The 21,673-nt window shown below is 43.3% G+C and overlaps 1 protein-coding gene across 4 annotated transcripts in view; it reads left to right on the top strand.

The window, feature by feature from the left end:
* WDR37 (WD repeat domain 37) overlaps positions 1 to 21,673 on the top strand; it is a 219,303-nt gene that overhangs the window by 87,173 nt on the left and 110,457 nt on the right. For all 4 annotated transcript variants that reach the window (XM_056519509.1, XM_056519510.1, XM_056519511.1 and 1 more), the window contains 2 exons: positions 15,169 to 15,265; positions 17,000 to 17,095. In XM_056519509.1, the coding sequence (XP_056375484.1) occupies positions 15,169 to 15,265; positions 17,000 to 17,095 (193 nt within the window). The remainder of the gene's footprint in view (positions 1 to 15,168; positions 15,266 to 16,999; positions 17,096 to 21,673) is intronic.

Here is a 21,673-nt window from a genome sequence, read left to right as displayed (position 1 = left end):
CGCCACGAGCGGGGCGGGAACGTGACGTCACGAGCCTCCGCATCGCCAGTCATCAGGAACGGAGCGAAGTTTGCTCCATGCGCTGGATGTCTGGGGTGCCACAGCCGAGATAGGGAATAAGATGTCTAGGGGCGGAGTACCCCTTTTAACCAGTGAAGAATTTTTTTTTTAAATTAACTGGGAACAGAAAGTAATACAGATTTGTAAATTTCTTTCATACAAAAATCTCAAGTTATCAAGTACTTATCAGTTGGTGCTCCAGAGTCAGGCATGGTCCTTCCTGTTCCCATTTCTATCAGAAACTGTCCAGAGTAGGAGAGATTGACTATTTGCTCCTGCTCTGGACACTTCCTGACATGTACAGAGGTGGCAGCAGAGAGCCCTGTGGTCAGACTGGAAAGAACTACACAACTTCCTCTGAAGCATACAGTCGCTGATATGCACTGGAAAAAATTAAGATTCTCAAATAGAATTTACAAATCTGTATAGCTTTCTCTCACTAGTTGATTTAAAAAAAAATAAAAAATAAATAAATATATATATATATATATATATATATATATATATATATATATATATATAATTTTTTTTTTTCTCCAGCGCACCTTTTTAAAAAATGTAAGCGGTATTACCATCTAACGCTTTGGGCTTCTCGTCCTTCTCGTTTGTTTAAAACCTTTTTTTTTTTTTTTTTTTTTATCAACTGGTGCCAGAAAATTTAACAGATTTGTGAATGACTTCCATTAAAAAATCTTTACCCTTCCAGTACTTTTTAGCAGCTGTATGCCACCGAGGAAATTCTTTTCTTTTTTTAATTTATTTTTTGTGTTGTCCACAGTGCTCTCTGCTGACACCTGATGCCCGTATCAGGAACTGTCCAGAGCAGGAGAAAATCCTCATAGCAAACCTATGCTGCTCTGGACAGAGGTGACAGCAGAGAGCATTGTGGACAAGATAAAAAAGAAATTAAAAAAGAGAAGACTTTCCTCTGTAGCATACAGCTGCTAAAAAGTACTAGATAAAGATTTTTATATAGAAGTCATTTACAAATCTGTTTAACTTTCTGGCACCAGTTGATATAAAAAATTGTTTCCCACCCGTTTACCCCTTTAAGCAACTGTTATTAGAGTCAAAGGGAGTTACACCAATTGCAGAGAGGGCCAGGAAGCCAAAAACACAAGACGGGGATACCTCTTTTTATCAGCACAGAATTTTGTTCAATTTAAAACCTGTTTTTCCAGGACTCGGTCTTGTTCCTCCTCTGATTGGTCCATGCTTGTAGAACTTTATGATCTTGTACATCATGTCTGAAATAACAGAAGTAAGCGTATATATATATATATATATATATATATATATATATATATATATATATATAATATATTATACACTCCAGCTTGGATAGATGGCTAAACATAAGAGAATCCCGTCCCTGGCTTATCCCCTTCCTTTGCCTTTTTTTGCTTCCATGTGATATGCGCAATAATTTAATCAAGTCGGAAATCCCAGATGTCACCGCAGTGATCAAGGCCTGGACCTTCTGACGTGACAGCTGTTCCTTTTCACTGAACTTGCTGCTCTTTTTAATTTTCTCCCTGCAATGCATATAGGTCTTTTTCCAGTAAGCCCCCAATCACTTCTCCTTAACCTCCTTGACTGGACTCATCTATGTCCTTGTAATCTATAACCTCATTGTTGACTGATCGCTCATCCAGCAGCTAAGGGATTGCTTTAAGTAGGTCTAAGTAAGTCCAAGTATTTGTAGAAAACGCATAGGTTTCCTAGGAGACGTCGCTGAATTAGGGGAATTATTATGACCTGAGCATAATGAAAAGAATTTTCAGCCTTTTTTATACTGTATAAAATAATATAATATACTTGATATAAAAAATATTATGACACCTGTGCTTGGGTAGCGTCACCCTCTTCCTTACTCTATTCTGCACTCCATAACTATATAGCTCTAAACCTGTCTGATTTAGGCTGCCCTGTCTGTAAGTGGAATGTGATAGAGACAAAGAAGCTAAGCTCTGTGATAAATGGTAGAGATGAGCGAAGTTACAGTGATTCAGTTCGTCACAAACTTCTCGGCTCAGCAGTTGCTGACTTTATCCTGCATAAATTAGTTCAGCTTTCAGGTGTTCCAGTGGGATGGAAAAGGTGGATACAGTCCTAGGAGACTCTCTAATAAATAGGTTCATATGATCTGAGAAGGTTCTGTATGAAATGCAAAACCTTGACCGGACTCCTAGGAGAGACAGTGAGAGTCCCACTGACCCAGTCCATACACATTGATTGACAGCTTTCTCTCTATCAGTGTGTACAGTTCAAGGGACTGTCTCCCCAGATTATAAAAAAAAATATTCTTAAAAGTTAAATACATTTGTTTATATGTTTTAATTTTTTTTTGGAAATCTTAAAAAATAAAAATAAAATAAAAATTAACTTTAATATGAAAAGTTTTCTTATATCCCACTGTTGACTAGTAGAGGGAGCTAAAATGAGAATGTGAAGAGGAAGTAACTTGAAACTTGGCTGCTGCAAAATTGACCCATCCCTCTCCCTGCTGGTGACCTCACACCTCCCTTCCTCTTGTGTCTGTGCAAGAGAAGGGGAGAAATTCCACTGTGCCACGCCATCTTGTTGGTGACTGAACAATGGTAAAATACAGCTGCTACAGATTAAAGGTATAATAATATATGAAGAATCTGAAGTGGATGCAGCATATTACAATACCACTGGATGACATTTTAACAGATCTATTCCATGGTTCACAGTCTAGTGTAAACCTCTCCCCCAGCAGTCAGTCTGCAGTGACCCAGTAAGGGACTGACATAGTCAGTGACGCACGCACGCTTAGTACAGAGACACATGCAGACTTTGTACTGAGCGTAGCTCTCACACACTGCTTTCCCAGGCTCCTGAAGGGCACGTGATATGCTTCGTACTGAAACGTTTATAATTTAGGAACCTGGTAAAGCTGTGTGTTACAGTTATGCCCTGTAATGACTCAGGGCCCTGTAATGATAAGAGCGCCTGACTGTCTCACACAGCTTTCCCAGGCTCCTGAATGACATGTGATTTGCTTAGTACTGACACATTTCTGGCCATTCAGGAAAAGCTTGGAAAAGCTGTGTGTGACAGTTAGACTCTGTAATCATTACAGGGCCATGAGTCATTATAGGGTCTGACTGCCACACACAGCTTTCCCAGGCTCCTTAATGGCCAGAAATGTTTCAGTACTAAGCAGATCAGGAGCCTTGGAAAGCTCTGTGTGACAATCAGTGAGGAGGTCTACACATTGAGGAGGTCAGGGATGTGCAGGCAGCGGAGCATCAGGACTGACAGGCAGGTCACAGAGGTGAGCAAGGGGGAGGAGGATGGAAGGGACTGCAGCTCTAAACTTTGTATAAACCTTATCTTCTCCTGTATCATGTCTGCAGAGTGAGTTGAGACTGTGTAATGTGTGTGACTGTGTGCTGCCCCTCCAACATCCACCTCTCTGATGCTTTCTGCTCCATTGATAGGTCACTGTTACTCAGGGACTTCAAGAAAATGTCTCTGGCTCCCCCTTTCATTTCACCAGCCTGTACTTTACACATGTGCAGTAAGCAGTCAATGCTTTTCTAGGAGACACTCTCAGTCTTAACTTTCCTATGCCCTTGTGCCTGCCATAAAGCAACTGTTTAAGTGTTGTGAAGTGACACACCACAAAGAGGCTACAATATGGCAGCCCCCAGTACACACTTATTAATAAATAAAATTAAAACGACATTGTCCTAAAACTAAATATATGAATGAAATGCTATGTCTTGATAGAACAATTATATTTATTTAAAAAATAAAATGGTGACACGATACCTTTAAGGGTACATGCACACTTACACAGATTTTATATGCAGGATTTTATGCACAGGATTTTCTGCTGCAGATTTCAATGTAAACTAAATGACTGGGAACAGCTTATAATCGGCAGTTACAAATCCTGCGCATCAAATCTGTGCATAATCCTGTATGTGTGAACGTACCCTAAGAATGTCAATCCGTTCCTCTGGGCGGGTCGACAAGACTCTCCTTGCTGATGGGTGGGTCATTAAAACTTATTTTTGCTATTGCACTCCTTATGGTACATAAACAATCTTTTCTAATGTACTTTGTTTAAATAAAATGAAGTTTTCTATGTTTTATTTGTGTTTAAGAAAGCTGCCACTAGGTGTCTCTCTACTTATGCAGAGCACATTTCCCCCATCTTTTGCACAGACTTTGGACTACTGCTGGCCTGGCAGAAGTCCAAATTCAGGAAATGCAGTCTGGAGTGATGAGGGTGTGTGTGCAGCCTTAGCCAATCATAGCTCATTTCACACTGAACTGGTCTGTGCTGTGTGAAGCAGAGTGAGGAGGAAGTTCTCCCCTGTAAGGCTTCAGATAATGTCACAGCCTGCTGGGTAACGCCCCTTCCCAGTCTGTGAATCTCACTGAGAGACTGAGCAGAAAATACAGAGCAATATCAAGGTAGAAAACTAACAAATAATAAAAAATAAAGTTGGGGGTGGTTTATCATTATGGGGGCAGTGAACTGGGAGGATTGTAACATTTAACAAGATCATGACAGGTACTCTTTAAGGTATGTTCACACGGCGGCATATGTGCGGAATGTCTGCCCGGAAAACACTGGCGGACGTTCTGCGCATTTGCTTGCTTCGGCTGCACTAGGACCATTCAGAAGTCAGTGTCTTTATAAACAGCAATGCGTTTTTGAGTAGAATCCGCAGAAACATTGACCGGTTCACTGTTTCTGTGGAAGCCAGAATCTGGATTTCTTCCGTATGCACAGTGCAACAAAATCCTATTGGAATCAATTGGACTCTGTCGCAGCAGAATATTCCAGCACAATGCCACTAGGAAATTCTACCATGTGAACATAGCTTTACTGTTTTTCCTATCCGTCCAGGATTTCTAATTTTACTTATCATGTAAACCCATATATCACAGAGCACAGCTTCTCCCCTCCATAGTGTAAATTCCCTCACTGGTTCACGTGTGTACTGATCTGCATTATCTTTGGCTAACCATTCATGGTATAGACTCTAGAGAATGCTGGGTCCATGTAGTGGGTCAAGTGATCCAGCACCAAGCTTCTTCCATGGTTAGCCCTAGATTCTGCACAACAGAATTGATCTCGGGCCTTTACTATTGCACAGTGCTTCTCAAACAGTGTGCCTCCAGATGTTTCAAAACTACAATTCCCAGCATGCCGGAAGTTGTAGTTTTGCAACAGCTGGTGGCACATTGTTTGGAAAGCATTGATATAGCAGTTTACTCCCCTGAAAAACGTTTTCTTTTAATTTTTTTAAATCAACTGGTGCTAGAAAGTTAAACAGATTTGTAAATTACTTCTAGTACTTATCAACTGCTGTATGTTCCAGAGGAAGTTCTTTTCTTTTTGATTTTCCTTTCTGTCTGACCACAGTGCTCTCTGCTGACACCTCTGTCCATTTTAGGAACTGTGCGGAGCAGGAAAGGTTTGCTCCTACTCTGGACAGTTCCTGACATGGACAGAGGTGTCAGCAGAGAGCACTGTGGTCAGACAGAAAGGAAATTCAAAAAGAAAAGAACTTCCTCTGGAACATACAGCAGCTGATAAGTACTGGAAGGGTTAAGATTTTTTAAATAGAAGTAATTTATGCCGGTTGTCTCCGGCAGTGTGAAGCTCGTTATTTTAGGATTGAGAAAAGCTGGAGACAAAATAGTGTTTGCACCGTCTTTTTCTCGGCTTTTCTCAATGGAAATAACTGTGCCTGACGGACCCCATTGACTATAATAGGGTACAGCTGGACCAGTTATTGGCCGTTATGGGCCGTCAAACTGCAAAAAAAAGAAAGGGAGTTTGATGGCCGAATTTGATGGGGCGTACTGGCAGTGTGAAAGGAGCCAAATGTTGTATTCCTGAGATGGAAAGTACAGTGACCCCCCCCCCCCCCCGACCTACGATGGCCCCGACATTCGATGATTTCAACATGCGATGGCCATCGCATGTTGAAGGCAACATCAACATACAATGCTTTTGTATGTCGGGGCCATCGCATAAACGGCTATCCGGCAGCGCTGACTGCTTCAGCTGCTGCCGGATAGCCGTTTACGGTGCCACGTGTGCTCCAGTGATGGTCTCCTACCTGTCCTCGGGGCTCCGGAGCGTCCTCTTCAGGATCCCCTCCATCGCCGGTGCTCTCCATCGTCGTCATCATGTAGTCGCGCACGCCGTCCCATCATGCAATAGGAGCGGCGTGCGTAGTGACGTGATGAGGGCGACGTGAGAGCAACGATCCCGGGCAGCAGAGACGTTCCGGAGCGTCGGGGACACCGCGGGGACGCGACGACAGCGATGGAGGGCGGCATCCAGGGAAACGGTGACGGTCCGGAGCGGCGGGGACACGTGAGTAAACTTCCTATTCTTTACATTGCACGGATCCCTCAACATATGATGGTTTCAACAAACGATGGTTCATTTGGAACAGATTACCATCGTATGTTGAGGGACCACTGTACTTTGTAGCTGCATATATATATATATATATATATATATATATATATATAATATACATATATACACACCCGTTTTCTTAAGGTAGCACTTGTCTGTGTATGCTCTGAGCCCACGACTATACACAAGTGATTTTCCTAAAGGGGTTATTCAGGCTTTTAAAATCGATATAAAAAACGATGGCCTATTGTCAGATTAGACCATGATTATTACATCAGGAAGGGGCCAAATCCTGCAATATAGAGAGCATGACACTTTTTTTTTTTTTTTTTTTTACTTTTTTTTACAGCTATTTTTTTGGTGAAAGCATAAATTCCCTTTTTGACTTAGTAACAGACTACAATAACTGTAGTCAGATCATATGTAAACAAAGCTGCATAGGAGCTCTGGACACCGGAAAATAGATTTGTAGATGCCAAGACTAATTGCTTTGTTTTTTATTTTATATGCGAGTATAGTGTTGTGTAGAAAGGATAGTTGACTCCATGACTGGCAGTCAGACCAGTTCTCTGCATCATTTGCTGTAATTTTTTTATTTTTTTTATTTTTTTTTTAAATACTATTATAGTTCCTTGAAAGGAAAGCATCAAACACTTTTCATCAGGGGCTCTTCCGTTCCTTTTCCCTGGGCAACAAATTCCTTAATCTGACGGCCTTTGCAATGAAAAATCTCTTCCTTTGATGGTGGCAGAATCATTTTTCCTGGCATCGGTGTGGGTGCCCTCTGGTCTCTTGTACTTTCTTACATTGTGTTAATGACAGCACATAACTCTGTGTCCATAGAGAATAGTCGCCTATTGTAGTTTGTTTAATGTACCGTATATACTCGAGTATAAGCCGAGTTTTTCAGCACGATTTTTCGTGCTGAAAACACCCCCCTCGGCTTATACTCGAGTGAACTCCCCCACCCGCAGTGGTCTTCAACCTGCAGACTTCCAGAGGTTTCAAAACTACATCTCCCAGCAAGCCCGGGCAGCCATCGGCTGTCCGGGCTTGCTGGGAGTTGTAGTTTTGAAACCTCCGGAGGTCCGCAGGTTGAAGACCACTGCGGCCTTCAACATCATCCAGCCCCCTCTCACCCCCTTTAGTTCTGAGTACTCACCTCCGCTCGGCGCTGGTCCGGTCCTGCAGGACTGTCCGGAGAGGAGGTGGTCCGGTGGCATAGTGGTTCCGGGCTGCTATCTTCACCAGGGAGGCCTCTTCTAAGCGCTTCGGGCCCGGCCTCAGAATAGTCACGTTGCCGTGACAACGACGCAGAGGTGCGTTCATTGCCAACGTACTTCTGCGTCATTGTCAAGGCAACGCCTCTATTCCGGGCCGGAAGCGCGGAGAAGAGGCGCCCCCGGTGAAGATAGCAGCCCGGAACCACTATCCCACCGGACCACCTCCTCACCGGACAGTCCTGCAGGACCGGACCAGCGCCGAGCGGAGGTGAGTACTCAGAACTAAAGGGGGTGAGAGGGGGCTGGATGATGTTGAAGGCCGCAGTGGTCTTCAACCTGCGGACCTCCGGAGGTTTCAAAACTACAACTCCCAGCAAGCCCGGACAGCCGATGGCTGCCCGGGCTTGCTGGGAGTTGTAGTTTTGAAACCTCTGGAGGTCCGCAGGTTGAAGACCACTGAAGGCGAATGATGAGAAGAGGATGATGAAGGGGGGGGGGGTGTGGGGATGATGAAGGGGGGTGGGGATGATGAAGGGGGGTGTGTGGGATGATGAAGGGGGGTGTGTGGGATGATTACAAGGGGGGGATGTGTGGGATGATAAGGGGATGATGAAGGGGGGATGTGCGGGATGACATGGGGATGATGAAGGGGGGATGTGTGGGATGATAAGGGGATGATGAAGGGGGGATGTGTGGGATTATGACAAGGGGATGATGATGAGGATGTTAATGACGGGTCTGGATGATGACAGGGGGGGATGAGGTATTTCCCACCCTAGGCTTATACTCGAGTCAATAACTTTTCCTGGGATTTTGGGTTGAAATTAGGGGTCTCGGCTTATACTCGGGTCGGCTTATACTCGAGTATATACGGTATGTCTATTTTTGGAAGTGGAAAGTACTATAATATGGGGCTTACATTACCCATACCATCATTTTGTAATATAATTATTTTACTATTCCTATTAATACTATTCTTTATAGTAGTGGCGGCACAGTTCTGCTCTATACTGAATAAGTAAACAGAGAAGGAATTTTACCTCTATTTTTTACAGGGTGCGGTACCAGTCAGGGTCAGTCCATCCTTATGAAGACTTATGTTGTATATTGTATGACTTAAACAGTTTAAGACCATTTATTCCATAACAAAATCTAAAGTTAGAATAATAAAAAAATTATTGGAGATAGATGGACCACAATATAGGTCAAGAGGGCTGTTGGCCGCCATTGGTGAATGTCATACGGCAGAGCCATCACAGCTGGAGGGATGTAACTCAGCATTCTTTCTTCTCCAAACATGACGAGTTGAGTTTTTACCAAAAAGTTCTACTTTGGTTTCATCTGACCATGAGACAGTCTCCCATTACTCTTCTGGATCATCAAAATGCTCGTAAGCAAACTTCAGACTGTCCCGGACATGTATTGGCTTTTGGATTTTTTGCTCGCTGTTCTTGTAATCATTTTGACACCACGTGGTGAGATCTTGCGATCTCCCAGATCAAGGGAGATTATCAGTTGTCTTGTATGTTTTCCATTTTCTAATAATTGCTCCCACAGTTGATTTCTTCACACCAAGGTGCTTGCCTATTGCAGATTCAGTCTTCTCAGCCTGGTGCAATTTTGTTTCTGGTGTCCTTTGACAGCTCTTTGTTCTTGTCCATAGTGGAGTTTGGAGCGTGACTGTTTGAGGTTGTGGACAGGTGTCTTTTATACTGATAACAAGTTCAAACAGGTGCCATTAATACAGGTAATGAGAGGAGACTCTTAAAGAAGAAGTTTCAGATCTGTAAGAGTCAGAAACCTTGCTTGTTTGTAGGTGACCAAATACTTATTTTCTACCATAATTTTCAAATAAATTCTTTAAAAATCAGACAATGTGATTTTATGGATTTTTTTTTTCTCATTGTGTCTATCATAGTTGAGGTATACCTATGATGAAAATTACAGGCCTCTCTCATCTTTTTAAGTGGGAGAACTTGCACAATTGGTGGCTGACTAAATACTTTTTTGCCCCACTGTATATTTAATTCAAACAATAGAAGAAACAATAGTAGGTGGCACTCACCAGGTCCAATTACCGTATTTATTGGCGTATAACACGCACTTTTTAGGCTAAAATTTTTAGCCTAAAGTCTGTGTGCGTGTTATACGCCGATACACCCCCAGGAAAGGCAGGGGGAGAGAGGCCGTCGCTGCCCGCTTCTCTCCCCTGCCTTTCCTGGGGTCTAGAGCGCTGCTGTCGGCCCTTTTCACCCCCTGGTTATCGGCGCCGCTGCCCGTTCTGTCCCCCTGACTATTGGTGCCGGCGCCGATAGCCAGGGAGAGAGAAGCGGCGCCGACAGCCAGGGGGAGAGAAGGGGCAGCGGCACCCATTGCCGGCGCCGCTGCCCCGTTGCCTCCCCCCATCCCCGGTGGCATAATTACCTGAGTCGGGTCCGCGCTGCTCCAGGCCTCCGTCGTGCGTCCCCGGCGTCATTGCTATGCGCTGAACGGCGCGGCGCATGACGTCAGAGCGCCGCGCCGTGCATAGCAACGACGCTGGGGACGCACGACGGAGGCCTGGAGCAGCGCGGACCCGACTCAGGTAATTATGCCACCGGGGATGGGGAGAGGCAACGGGGCAGCGGCGCCGGCAATGGGTGCCGCTGCCCCTTCTCTCCCCCTGGCTGTCGGCGCCGCTTCTCTCTCCCTGGCTATCGGCGCCGGCACCGATAGTCAGGGGGACAGAACGGGCAGTGGCGCCGATAACCAGGGGGTGAGAAGGGCCGACAGCAGCGCTCTAGACCCCAGGAAAGGCAGGGGGAGAGAAGCGGGCAGCGACGGCCTCTCTCCCCCTGCCTTTCCTGGGGGTATATCGGGGTATACACGCGCACACACGCACCCTCATTTTATCATGGATATTTGGGTAAAAAACTTTTTTTACCCAAATATCCTTGGTAAAATGAGGGTGCGTGTTATAGGCCGGTGCGTGGTATACCCCGATAAATACGGTAATCAAATCTTCTTTATTATATCATGTTTATGGTGCAGTGTCAAAAAATTAAATCGTCTCTGAGGTTACCACAGTTTTGTACAACCACATGAACCTTGCGGTCTGATGAATTACGGTTGTGCGAAACTGCTGTATCCTCACTGGTGGACACAGCGTTTTTTCTTCCCAGATTTTATTGCTCGACACTGCACCATGAATATGATATAATAAAGAAGATTTTATGCATTGGACCTAGTGATTGTTGCCTATTATTTATTTTATTGTTTGGATTATTGAAGACGTTTGCCATTGGGATGAGCACCCTACGACTGCATCTATGTCCACAATGTTGCACAAAGAGTGAATGCAGTCCAAGAAGGTTTTGAGCAGTGCTAAACACTGTGCCTGTCTCTATTGAACTTTAATATTCAGTTCTGAAGTCTTCGCAGATGGGTGAATTGGTTCCAGGGATTAGACCTTGTTTATTGTTTCGCACATGTTGCACCTTTTATCTATATTAGATTTTTCTTCTGCTGGTTTTCTTGAGTCACACATCATTTTTAAATAAGTTTTTATTGAATGTTAATCGTAAAATCATCGTTTGACCTTTTATAGGGCAGAAGAAGGCAACGGTATTGCTGAGGTAAACCTGGAACGAGATCCTGTGTGTTAAATTTCTTAGTGAAATCCTTTTGTGTATGTTGAACTGATTTATGTGCTTGGGGTTTATAGCTCTCTCTGTTTATAGTTCAGGTTTCTTCACTTTTATGTCCATTTTTGGCAGATTTTTGCTTGCTGCTGATATTCTGCTTCTAGCTGCGAGACTTGTATCTACTGGATGGGAATAGAAGCAGAGGCGGTACAGGGGATCACTATTGCTTTTGTTAATATTATTAAACATGCATGATTTGGGGTATAAATGTTTAATATGATTATGTCAGATCTTCTCTGAGGCAGCTGATGTTTAGGTTAAGAAGGAACATTAATTTAAGGTCTCTGTAACTTGTTAGGAATGTCTGAGCACTAGATCCACCACACCGTGGGCACCCATTGACTGGCCATAAACACGATTGACTAGAGAATCCTTGGGTTCTGTCTTGGTGTCTTTCATTATTTATTTATTTTCAACAGTAAATTTTTATTAAGGTATTCAAGTTACGTTTCAAAAGAGAAGGTATTCAAGTTACAAACAAGACATAATGGGGGAATCCCCCAAAGAAAAATTAATCTAGTACAAATAAGTAATGCAAGAACATTCTAGTACAAATAAGTAATGCAAGAACAAATGGTAGAAAAACAGTACAGGGTACAGGTTACTGTAGTAGGAGCAGCAATTATGAATGTAGACATGTCTGGGTCAAAGGCAAATAATCACCTTGTAGCGGAATGGAGGGGAGGGGGGATTTGATGTCAGGGTAAGAAAAGTAAGAGAGTGAATAGAAGGAATAAGAAAGGGCAGAGAGGGAAAAAAAGCTATACAGGTAAAGAAGTAGTGTGGCTGGATGGACTCCGGAGACCTCATTGCATGGGGTGAGCGGCTAGGTGAGTAGGTAGTAGGCAACTGACAGGGTATCTAGAATTGTGTTTAGTGGGTTATTCTTCGAGATGAAGTTTCTGTAAGTCAGTAAAAGACAAAGTCCATCCAGGGACTTCAAATATTATGAAATTTATCAAGTTGGCATCTAGAGTCCGCCAGCAATTCTTCCATCTGGTAAACATGCGAGACCTCTAGAAGCCAGGACGAGAAAGTTAATGGGACCGGAGACTTCCAGATTTGAGGGATCACTGATCTAGGTGCTATCAACAGAAAGTGGATCAGGGATGTCTTTCATTTTGACAAGAATAGCGCTACATGATTCTAGGGACACAGGCACATTTAAAAGTGGCACTTACCTGTGAACCCAGTGCAGGCCTTCCTTTTCTGCCTTGTCCGGTTGTGGTTGATGGCCAAAAATTGGTGCCAGGTCCTACAGGAGGACTCTAAGTCTGACACGACCCTTATATACCTATTCTACCAATCCGGCCAGGATTGGTGGGTTGTATGACCTTTATCTAGCATGACCACTTCAAAACTGAGGATGCACACGAAGAAGCAGCTAGAAAAAAGGAAATTTAATTATTTTGCTCCATCATAATTTTTCCGCAGCGAAACGCGTTCCATTTTTGCTGAATTTGCTGGTTTTATCCTTGTGGTTCCGCTACCTCCATTTGTCCAGTGCCGATATCCTTCCTGTATTCCCAGTCATCCTCTTGATCAATGCTGGTAACATAACACCTATCAACTTTCATGTCGCTCTAGTGTGCCTCCCTCGTATAACTCTATAACCTTTATTAGTTTATTTTTTCTTTAATATAAATAATTGGTCATATATACTGAGTGAATTACCGAGAGACTTGCATGTAGTCAATATGTTCACCCCCTGACAGTGAATCGTTCTTCCTACATGATGAGCGGTAAATGATCGCTGGCACAGACAAGGTATTGATGGTGCCATTTACTGCTACATTAATGCATGTAAAACACAGGCTCTGCTGCTGAACATTTATGCACTAGCCGGTATTGAATTTTTGTGGTGGGCCGGGGTTGAAAGCAATGACTCTTTATAGATTTTAGATGAGGAGGGATTGTATAGAGCAGTCTGTCTGTGATCTGTAGGAATCGTGCTGTGCGCCCATTACAGCAGTAAATACTATAGACTCCGGATCACTTTGTGTCTTCTTTTCTGTGTGAGACATACAGCCCTGCAGCATCAGCCATATGTGTGTGTTTTATCTAGAACTGCTGGGAAATGTGATATTTTTGGACACTAAATTCCCATTCTGAAATGATATAGGGCAGTGTTCCCCATACTGTGGCCCTCCAAATGTTGCAAAATTGCATCTCCATTGCATTACCAGCTTAAAATCCTGTCCAGCAAATATGCGCAGGATACTATACATGTGACTAGGTGGATTTTCCTGTTATTGGGGAGGAAATTATCAAAATATTTACCTGCATTTTTTTGGGTTAAGAAAATGGGTTAATTTGTCACATGCTATGTCTCCGAGTTAAAGTTGCGAATTTTTCTACAACCTTTGCTTTAGAAGCTTTTTCAAAAGTTGTGTAGCTATGCCACAGTCTGGTTAAAGGGGTATTCCGCCCCTAGACATCTTATCCCCTATCCAAAGGCTCATGATGTCACGGTCAAGCCCAGCAAATCTACACCAGCACTGACCTGGCTTATGAAACAGACTGTGCATAGCACATTTGTCACATGCATTGAAAGGACACACAAAAAGTCGTAGAGGGGACACCATACAAAGTGGAGTACTGAATTAAAGAATGTCTTCCAGCACTATATTTATCACTTGCCCTGCACCATTTAATAAATTTGGTGCACGTACACAGTCTCCACTACACAAATTAAAGGCTAAAAAGACATTCACCGACACCACTCTTTTTGAATAAACCTTAGAGGTTTTACCTTAACTCCATTTGTTCCGAATTTTTTCTAGTGTCAAATGTGGTTATTTGGCATTTTGCTAAAATTTATATCCTGCTTGGTCCTGTAAAAAAAATAGAAAAAAAAAATTATTATTTATACTTTCCTAGCCTTGGTCCCCCACAGCCTCCCGTTCAGCTCAGTCCATTCCCCTGATATTCTTAAAGTCTTCTTCCTGCTTCCGAGAAGGGGGCCCACTGCAGGACCTGAAGGCTCAGCCACTGGCATCACTGGCCGTAGCACTGTCCCATCTCAGCAGTGATTGGTTTAACTGGCAGGTCCTGCCCCGAGCTCTCGGAAGCTGGAAGAATACAAAAGATCTGGGGAACGGATTAAGATTTTAGGCTCCTAGGCTAGATACCTATAGGTTCGTAAAAATTTTTTGTGGGGGGACTTCAGCAGGAAATTAACTTTTGCCGCTTAACCCTTTAAATGGCCTCTGTCATTTGGAGAAATTTTTGACATGTCAAAAGTTTTAAACAGTTGAGTATTCACACCTTCACCGATCAGAAGAACGAGCCGGGAGAAGTTTGCACTCAGTGAGTTATTATCCCGGCTCACATGATCGAGACGAACTTGCAAAGTAAGGCTAATAAACATGTCTCAATCACATGACACAGAGCAGGCAGGAAAGCATGTGGTAGGGCGGTCTTCTCCCAGTTTGTTCTCCATACCAGCAGAGGTGTGAACACTCAGACCCCCACCGATCAAAACTTTTGACTTGCCGCTAGGACATACCAAAAGGTTTTCCGATTGACCGGTACTTTTTAAATGGTAATAATGGAATTTTTCATTTGCAAACAAATAAAAAAATAAAAAGATAAGCCTCAAGGCACTTCTGATATTTATTCTGGTTAATGTGCGTAACATTGTGCATCTACTGCTGCATTATTACATTTTGTCCGACACTCTTGATGGAGGAAATTCACTTTATTTATAGCACTATAGGATCCCTTTTATAATCTAAGGCAATCCATCAAGATGATGATTTTCTTTTCTTTTTCTCCATAGGATTCCAAGCTGCCGTCGTCTGTACGGAATACTCTTCTGGAGCTCTTCGGGCAAATAGAAAGGGAATTTGAGAATCTCTACATAGAGAATCTAGAATGTAAGTACTGTAAGAATAACACAGAAAAGGTCCTGGACATGCTACAACCTTACAGAGACATACGTACATCATAAGAGAAGACTTGTATAAAGTTTTCCGGTGTTTTGATAGGACGAGTTCATAGCAGCTTTATTTTTCCTGGCTGCTATAATAAGACATTTTGTGGTTTGGTGGAATCTTCTTCGGCACTCCCAAGAACTAGAAAGAACAGAGAGATAGTGAGTCTTTGATGTCCTTTCTTCAGTTTGGGATCTTTTTTTAAAGCTTTTTTTGCAGCTGGGAGAATGTTTACTTTGTTATACTGGTTTGCTATTTCTTTAGTGAAATCTTTGTATATCTTTACATCTTCCATCTTTATGGGTTTGGTCATTGAGCATATTTTGTAGAAAATAAGAAATATGGTGACATCTGACCATAACTGAGAAGAGGTGCTGGCCATTAAAGGGCATGCAATAATAGATATTTGGATTTATCTTAGACTCTTACGTTCTTATTTATTAGAGATGTCTTGATAAAAAATAAAATTTTAAGGCCAAGTACGAGTAGCGATACTTTATTTTTATTTTTTTAAGTACATGCCGATGTCAATTACTGATACTTTTTAGTTTTGTTTTTGTTTAGTATGTTTTTTTTTTTTTTTTTTTTTTTTTTTTTTTTATATGGGAAACATTTAGTGTTTTTATTAATGAAAAGGCTTCTTTATATATTAAGAAAAACAAACAAAAACATAAATGTAAAAGTAAATAGGGGGCTGCCTATTAACTACATAGCTTATATGAGGGTTTTCATATAGGGGGCAGCTATCGATAGCTGCCCCCTATATGAAAACCCTCATATAAGCTATGTAGTTAATAGGCAGCCCCCTATTAGCTTAGTAGTTAGCATAATAGCTTGTAGGTATTAGTTAACCTCCCATCATTAGGTAGGCAGCAGAAGGCCCCCAGTATTATGCAGCAGTTCCCTTATAGTAGACAACAGTTCAAACTTGCCTCCCGCATACTTACCTTCTTCTGGTCTTCTTCCCCTGTCGGATCCTGTGACTCCCTCAGCACGGTCTCTTCTTCTGTTTTTTCCTCTTCCTCTGCACTCCGGCATCTGATGACATCACTTGTGCACCAGAGTGCAGAGGAAGAGCTCAGCTTCCTGTCTTGTGTTTGCTGGCTAAATGCAGATGGCATGCACAGGAGTGATTTGACAGGTTGAGGATGGCCAATGGCTCTTCACCTTGTTAAACTTCCCGCCGAGTGCCACATTTAACAGTAGGCGCCTCATCAGAAGGCATTTACAGTTAAATGCGAGACATGTGGGTGCCGTTTCGGGACGGCGGGACATCAGCACCCCAAAAGCGGGAATGTCCTGGGTTGGATGAGCACTATGCCTGCCGGCGGGACATGTGACCACTGCAGCCAAAGTAAGTTAAGTTGCCTGTAAGTAAAGTTACAGTGCCTGGCACCAGCTGTCGCACATCATGTGACCACTTCAGTGCTGAAGCAGGAAGAACAGGGATCATCGAAAGAGCGGGAAAGTGTCCGCACAGGAGGGGCACGGTATTGAAAAGGTGATTATTCCACCTTTTGTTATATTACACCGTGATAAGCCATTTCATGGGGTTGGACAGCCCCTTTAAGCATGTTGTGACCAAGCACTTAAAGACTAATGTAAAATGTTCCTGCTGTGACAACTGAAGAACTGCAAACCCTTATTTTGCTAATGGCTTCTTTTGTTCTATTGAAGTGCGACGTGAAATAGACACATTGAATGAACGCCTGGCAGTAGAAGGACAAACAATCGATGGTGCTGAATTAAGTAAAGGTCAAATGAAAACCAAAGGTAAATAACCATGTCGTCAAACAAAATCTCATCTGAAGCCTAAAAAGCTATACTGGGAATGTATGAAATCTGATACATGCGGATGATGCATTGTTGGTTCTGAGAAATACAAATTGCTGGCTGGATCTAGTGTACACATATGAGCAGAACCATGTTATGAAGGTGGGGGTGAGGATTTAGAGATCTATTATATATTTGAAGTTAAGGAAGCATACCAGAATTTTTATTTTTGCTTATATAGTGTAGAAAAGGCAATTATTAAAGCATATCTGTGGTATAGCAGAAAAAAATAATGCTTATATATATATTCCTCACTAGGCCATGCAGATTCTTTACATGTCTTTTTTTTTGTGTCTAGCTTTATGTGTTCGGCTCACTATTGTTCTGCTACTCATTCATTCTGACATCCACTGCTCAGGAAGAGGTGTGTCCGAGGAAAGCTCTGAGCCCACCCTTACTCACCATGCATTCACTTTCTTCCACTTGTGCTTTAATCAGTCACTGTAGACTGCTTGGTATCCCCCTCCTTGAGTGAGCACAGAGGAGTGCTAGTCCTGCCCTGACTTTCTGGTCTTTGTCCCAGCCTGTGCTTCAGTTTGGACAAATGTGATGCTGCAGCTGGACAGGATTATGTTCTGTTTGGTATTGGGACCTCTAGTGTTTTTTTTAATATAAGCCATGATTTATATGAAAAGGAGATAACATAGGTTAATGTTTTGTCAAGATGAACAATATATAAAAAGTTTTTAATTCTGACAGTGCCCTTTTAAGGAATAAAGTAGAGGCTCTAATGCATACCTTTTGTATGGCCATCTTAATTCCTTCTTCCAATCTAATGCAGCCCCCATGATGGAAATGACTGGTCACAGACAGGTGACAAAGTCATTATTGTATTTGTTCTGTTTCAGTGCAGCAAATGAAAGATTAGTGACACAACTTTTGTTTTCTAACTAGATAGTCTGGGTGTATCCTATGAAATGCAGTTTCAGCTGGCCTCTTCGTGAGGCTTTTCCATGTCATCTCTTACTAGAAGGAGGCAGAGAAGAGAAGTGTCAATCCCTATCTCATAGGAATATATTGAAGAGACTTGCCTACCTTATCACTGAGCTCCTGGTCTCTTCAGAAGGAAGAAATTATCTAGTCAGAATCACTTTATACATTGAGGTACATACAGAGGAACAAGTAGTGTGCAGCTGAGTTAAGAGGGTAGTCTGAGAACTACCAGGAGGAATAGTATATTAATATGTTCGGAGTGCTTCTTAAAGCATAAAGGAAGTGAAATGATTGTAAACTAGGTTATGCATGAAGGGTTGTATCCTATAGCTGTGGTCTGATGTCTCCAGAGGATATAGATATACAACCACAGGAAAGCCACAGACTGTCTACCGCTCTCATACAGGACTATGAGTCTTGAAACATTCAGTTGCTCTGCTCTGATTATTAGGGATGTAAGAAAAAATCGATTCTCGCGATAATCGCGATTTTTTTCATTTGCCGATACTGAATCGATTCAAAATATTTTTGAATCGATTCTTTTAGGGATGTGGAATTTTTATCTCCTGACGCCCGGAACAGCATGTCCTGGGCATCAGGAGATAAAAGTTCCACATTTGTGAAGCCGGGCAGGCCGGATCTGACACGGTGTCGCTCTGGGTGTATGGAGCGGGCTCCATCTCGTGCCCGCTCCGTACTATGCGACCCCCGGCTGATTTCAGTAGCCGGCGGCCGCCGCTAATAGCCAGCATGCGGCTGGCTATTAAAGGAGTACTCTGGTGCACACTTTTCTCATGTTATCCCGTCCGGGCTGCAAAATAAAAGAAAACGCACTTTCTCTTACCTGCCAACGAGCCCCCGGAGCTCCGGTACAGGTGTTCGGTCCCCGGGCTGTATTCTTCTTACTTCCTGTTAGCCCGGCACGTCACACGGAGCTTCAGCCTATCACTGGCCGCAGCGATGTCCCGCCTCTGCTGATGATAGGCTGAAGCTCCTTGTGACGTGCCGGGCTAACAGGAAGTAAGAAAAATACAGCCCGGGGACCCAACACCTGTACCGGAGTGTACCGGAGCTCCGGGGGCTCGTTGGCAGGTAAGAGAAAGTGCTTTTTCTTTTATTTTGCAGCCCGGACGGGATAACATGAGAAAAGTGTGCACCGGAGTACTAGATCGCCGCTGTCAAAGCTGACAGCGGCGTCTATTGGGATCTATGAATGCTCCCAGGTGGGCGATGTATGGGGATATATCGCGATGTATCGTCACCTAGACGGTATCGCGATATATCGGGATATATCGAATCGCCACACTGGTATCGCGATTCGAATCGCCAAATTCTTGGCGATTCACACCCCTACTGATTATAGATAGATAGATAGATTAGTTAGGAGTAGCCGTATAAGTCCAGTGATGCAAAAAGCAAAATCATCGGTAGTTGCAGTATCCAGCCCCCCCCCCCCCTCATCCTTATCTGTATCTTTCGTCCTATAGCTATACAATTTATGGCCCAACTTAATATCCATTCTCCATATATGTTGTTTTAACCCCTGCATATTTTGTGAGATAGAACCTGTGTTTTCTCCTTGTGAGCTCAGAAATGCTTATGACTTGATAAAGGGAGGAATCCCGAAAGCTTGTCTCTACATAATCTTGTTAGTCCAATAAAAAAGGTATTACAAGATACTGCAACTACAGATGATTTTGCTATATATATATATATATATATATATATATATATATATATATATATATACCGTATTTATCGGGGTATACCACGCACCGGCCTATAACACGCACCCTCATTTTACCAAGGATATTTGGGTAAAAAAAGTTTTTTACCCAAATATCCATGGTAAAATGAGGGTGGCGTGTGTATACCCCGATACACCCCCAGGAAAGGCAGGGGGAGAGAGGCCGTCGCTGCCCGCTTCTCTCCCCCTGCCTTTCCTGGGGGTCTAGAGCCCTGCTGCCGGCCCTTCTCTCTCCCCTGGCTATCGGCGCCGCTGCCCGTTCTGTCCCCCTCACTATCGGTGTCGGCGCCGATAGCCAGGGGGAGAGAAGCGGCACCGACAGCCAGGGGGAGAGAAGGGGCAGCGGCACCCATTGCCGGCGCCGCTGCCCCGTTGCCTCCCCCCATCCCCGGTGGCATAATTACCTGGGTCGGGTCCGCGCTGCTGCAGGCCTCCGGCGCGCGTCCCCTGCGTCGTTGCTATGCACGGCGCGGCGCACTGACGTCATGCGCCGTGCAGCGCATAGCAACGACGCCGGGGACGCACGCCGGAGGCCTGCAGCAGCGTGGACGCGAACCAGGTAATTATGCCACCGGGGATGGGGGGAGGCAACGGGGCAGCGGCGCCGGCAATGGGTGCCGCTGTCCCTTCTCTCCCCCCTGGCTGTCGGCGCCGCTTCTCTCCCCCTGGCTATCGGCGCATCAGGGGGACAGAACGGGCAGCGGCGCCGATAGCCAGGGGGAGAGAAGGGCCGGCAGCAGGGCTCTAGACCCCCAGGAAAGGCAGGGGGAGAGAAGCGGGCAGCGACGCCCTCTCTCCCCCTGCCTTTCCTAAAAAGTGCGTGTTATACGCCGATAAATACGGTATATACACACACACACAGTCATGGCTGTAAATGTTGGCACCCCTGAAATTTTTCAAGAAAATGAAGTATTTCTCACAGAAAAGGATTGCAGTAACACATGTTTATTCCCTTTGTGTGTATTGGAACTAAACCAAAATAGGGAGGAAAAAAAAAAAGAAATTGGACATAATGTCACCAAACTCCTAAAATGGGCTCGGTCGATCCTTAAAAAAAAAAAAAATATATAAATATATATATATATATATATATATATATATATATATATATATAATTTAAAATTTTTTTTTTTTATTTTATTATTATTCTGAGCACCACAATAAAAAAAAAGCAAGATTAACACACAAAAAGTGGCTTCACCTGGACCTCAGCACTAGAATATGTTGCAAAAGGAATAAGATAATGCATGTATGCAAAGAAAGTCGAGTAACCCCATTCAAGGTAGTAATAGAACAGTATAATAAATTTGTAAACAATATAATGAAGTATGACAAGCAACAAACAGGGATAGCTGGCACATACGAAATTAAGCGTGAGGAGAGGCTTAGAGATGCACACGGAACTGACTCACATGAATACAATATAATGAAGTATATTCATAGGGGCAGTGAGCAGGAAGTGCTCTTGTATTCATTAAATGTTAAGTGCAATTGGCCCATATTGTAAGGAAAGACCTTACATGCATAATTACAAAAGATTAAAGATCAGTGCAATGACCACTTGGAGGGCTAGGATGATGTCACCACAACTCTGGTTTCGGTCTGGCATCTTTTTCGGCAGTTCAAAACAGTTCTTGATTTTTTTTTTTTTTTTTTTTATTGAATTTTGCCCCTCCAAGTCTAAGCCTCAGCACTAAGAACTCTGTGCATTAAGATGAGGTAATATATATATATATATATATATATATATATATACACATGCTGTGACTGCCTTGGTACATGTGGCTAATTCAGTGACCGAATAGTTAAATGGACAGGATATGGAAGAAGAGAAAAAG

The sequence above is a fragment of the Hyla sarda genome, chromosome 5, assembly GCF_029499605.1.
Source record: "Hyla sarda isolate aHylSar1 chromosome 5, aHylSar1.hap1, whole genome shotgun sequence".
Taxonomy (NCBI): domain Eukaryota; kingdom Metazoa; phylum Chordata; class Amphibia; order Anura; family Hylidae; genus Hyla; species Hyla sarda.
Note: the sequence above shows the minus strand (reverse complement) of the source record. Positions and strands in the feature narration are given on the sequence as shown.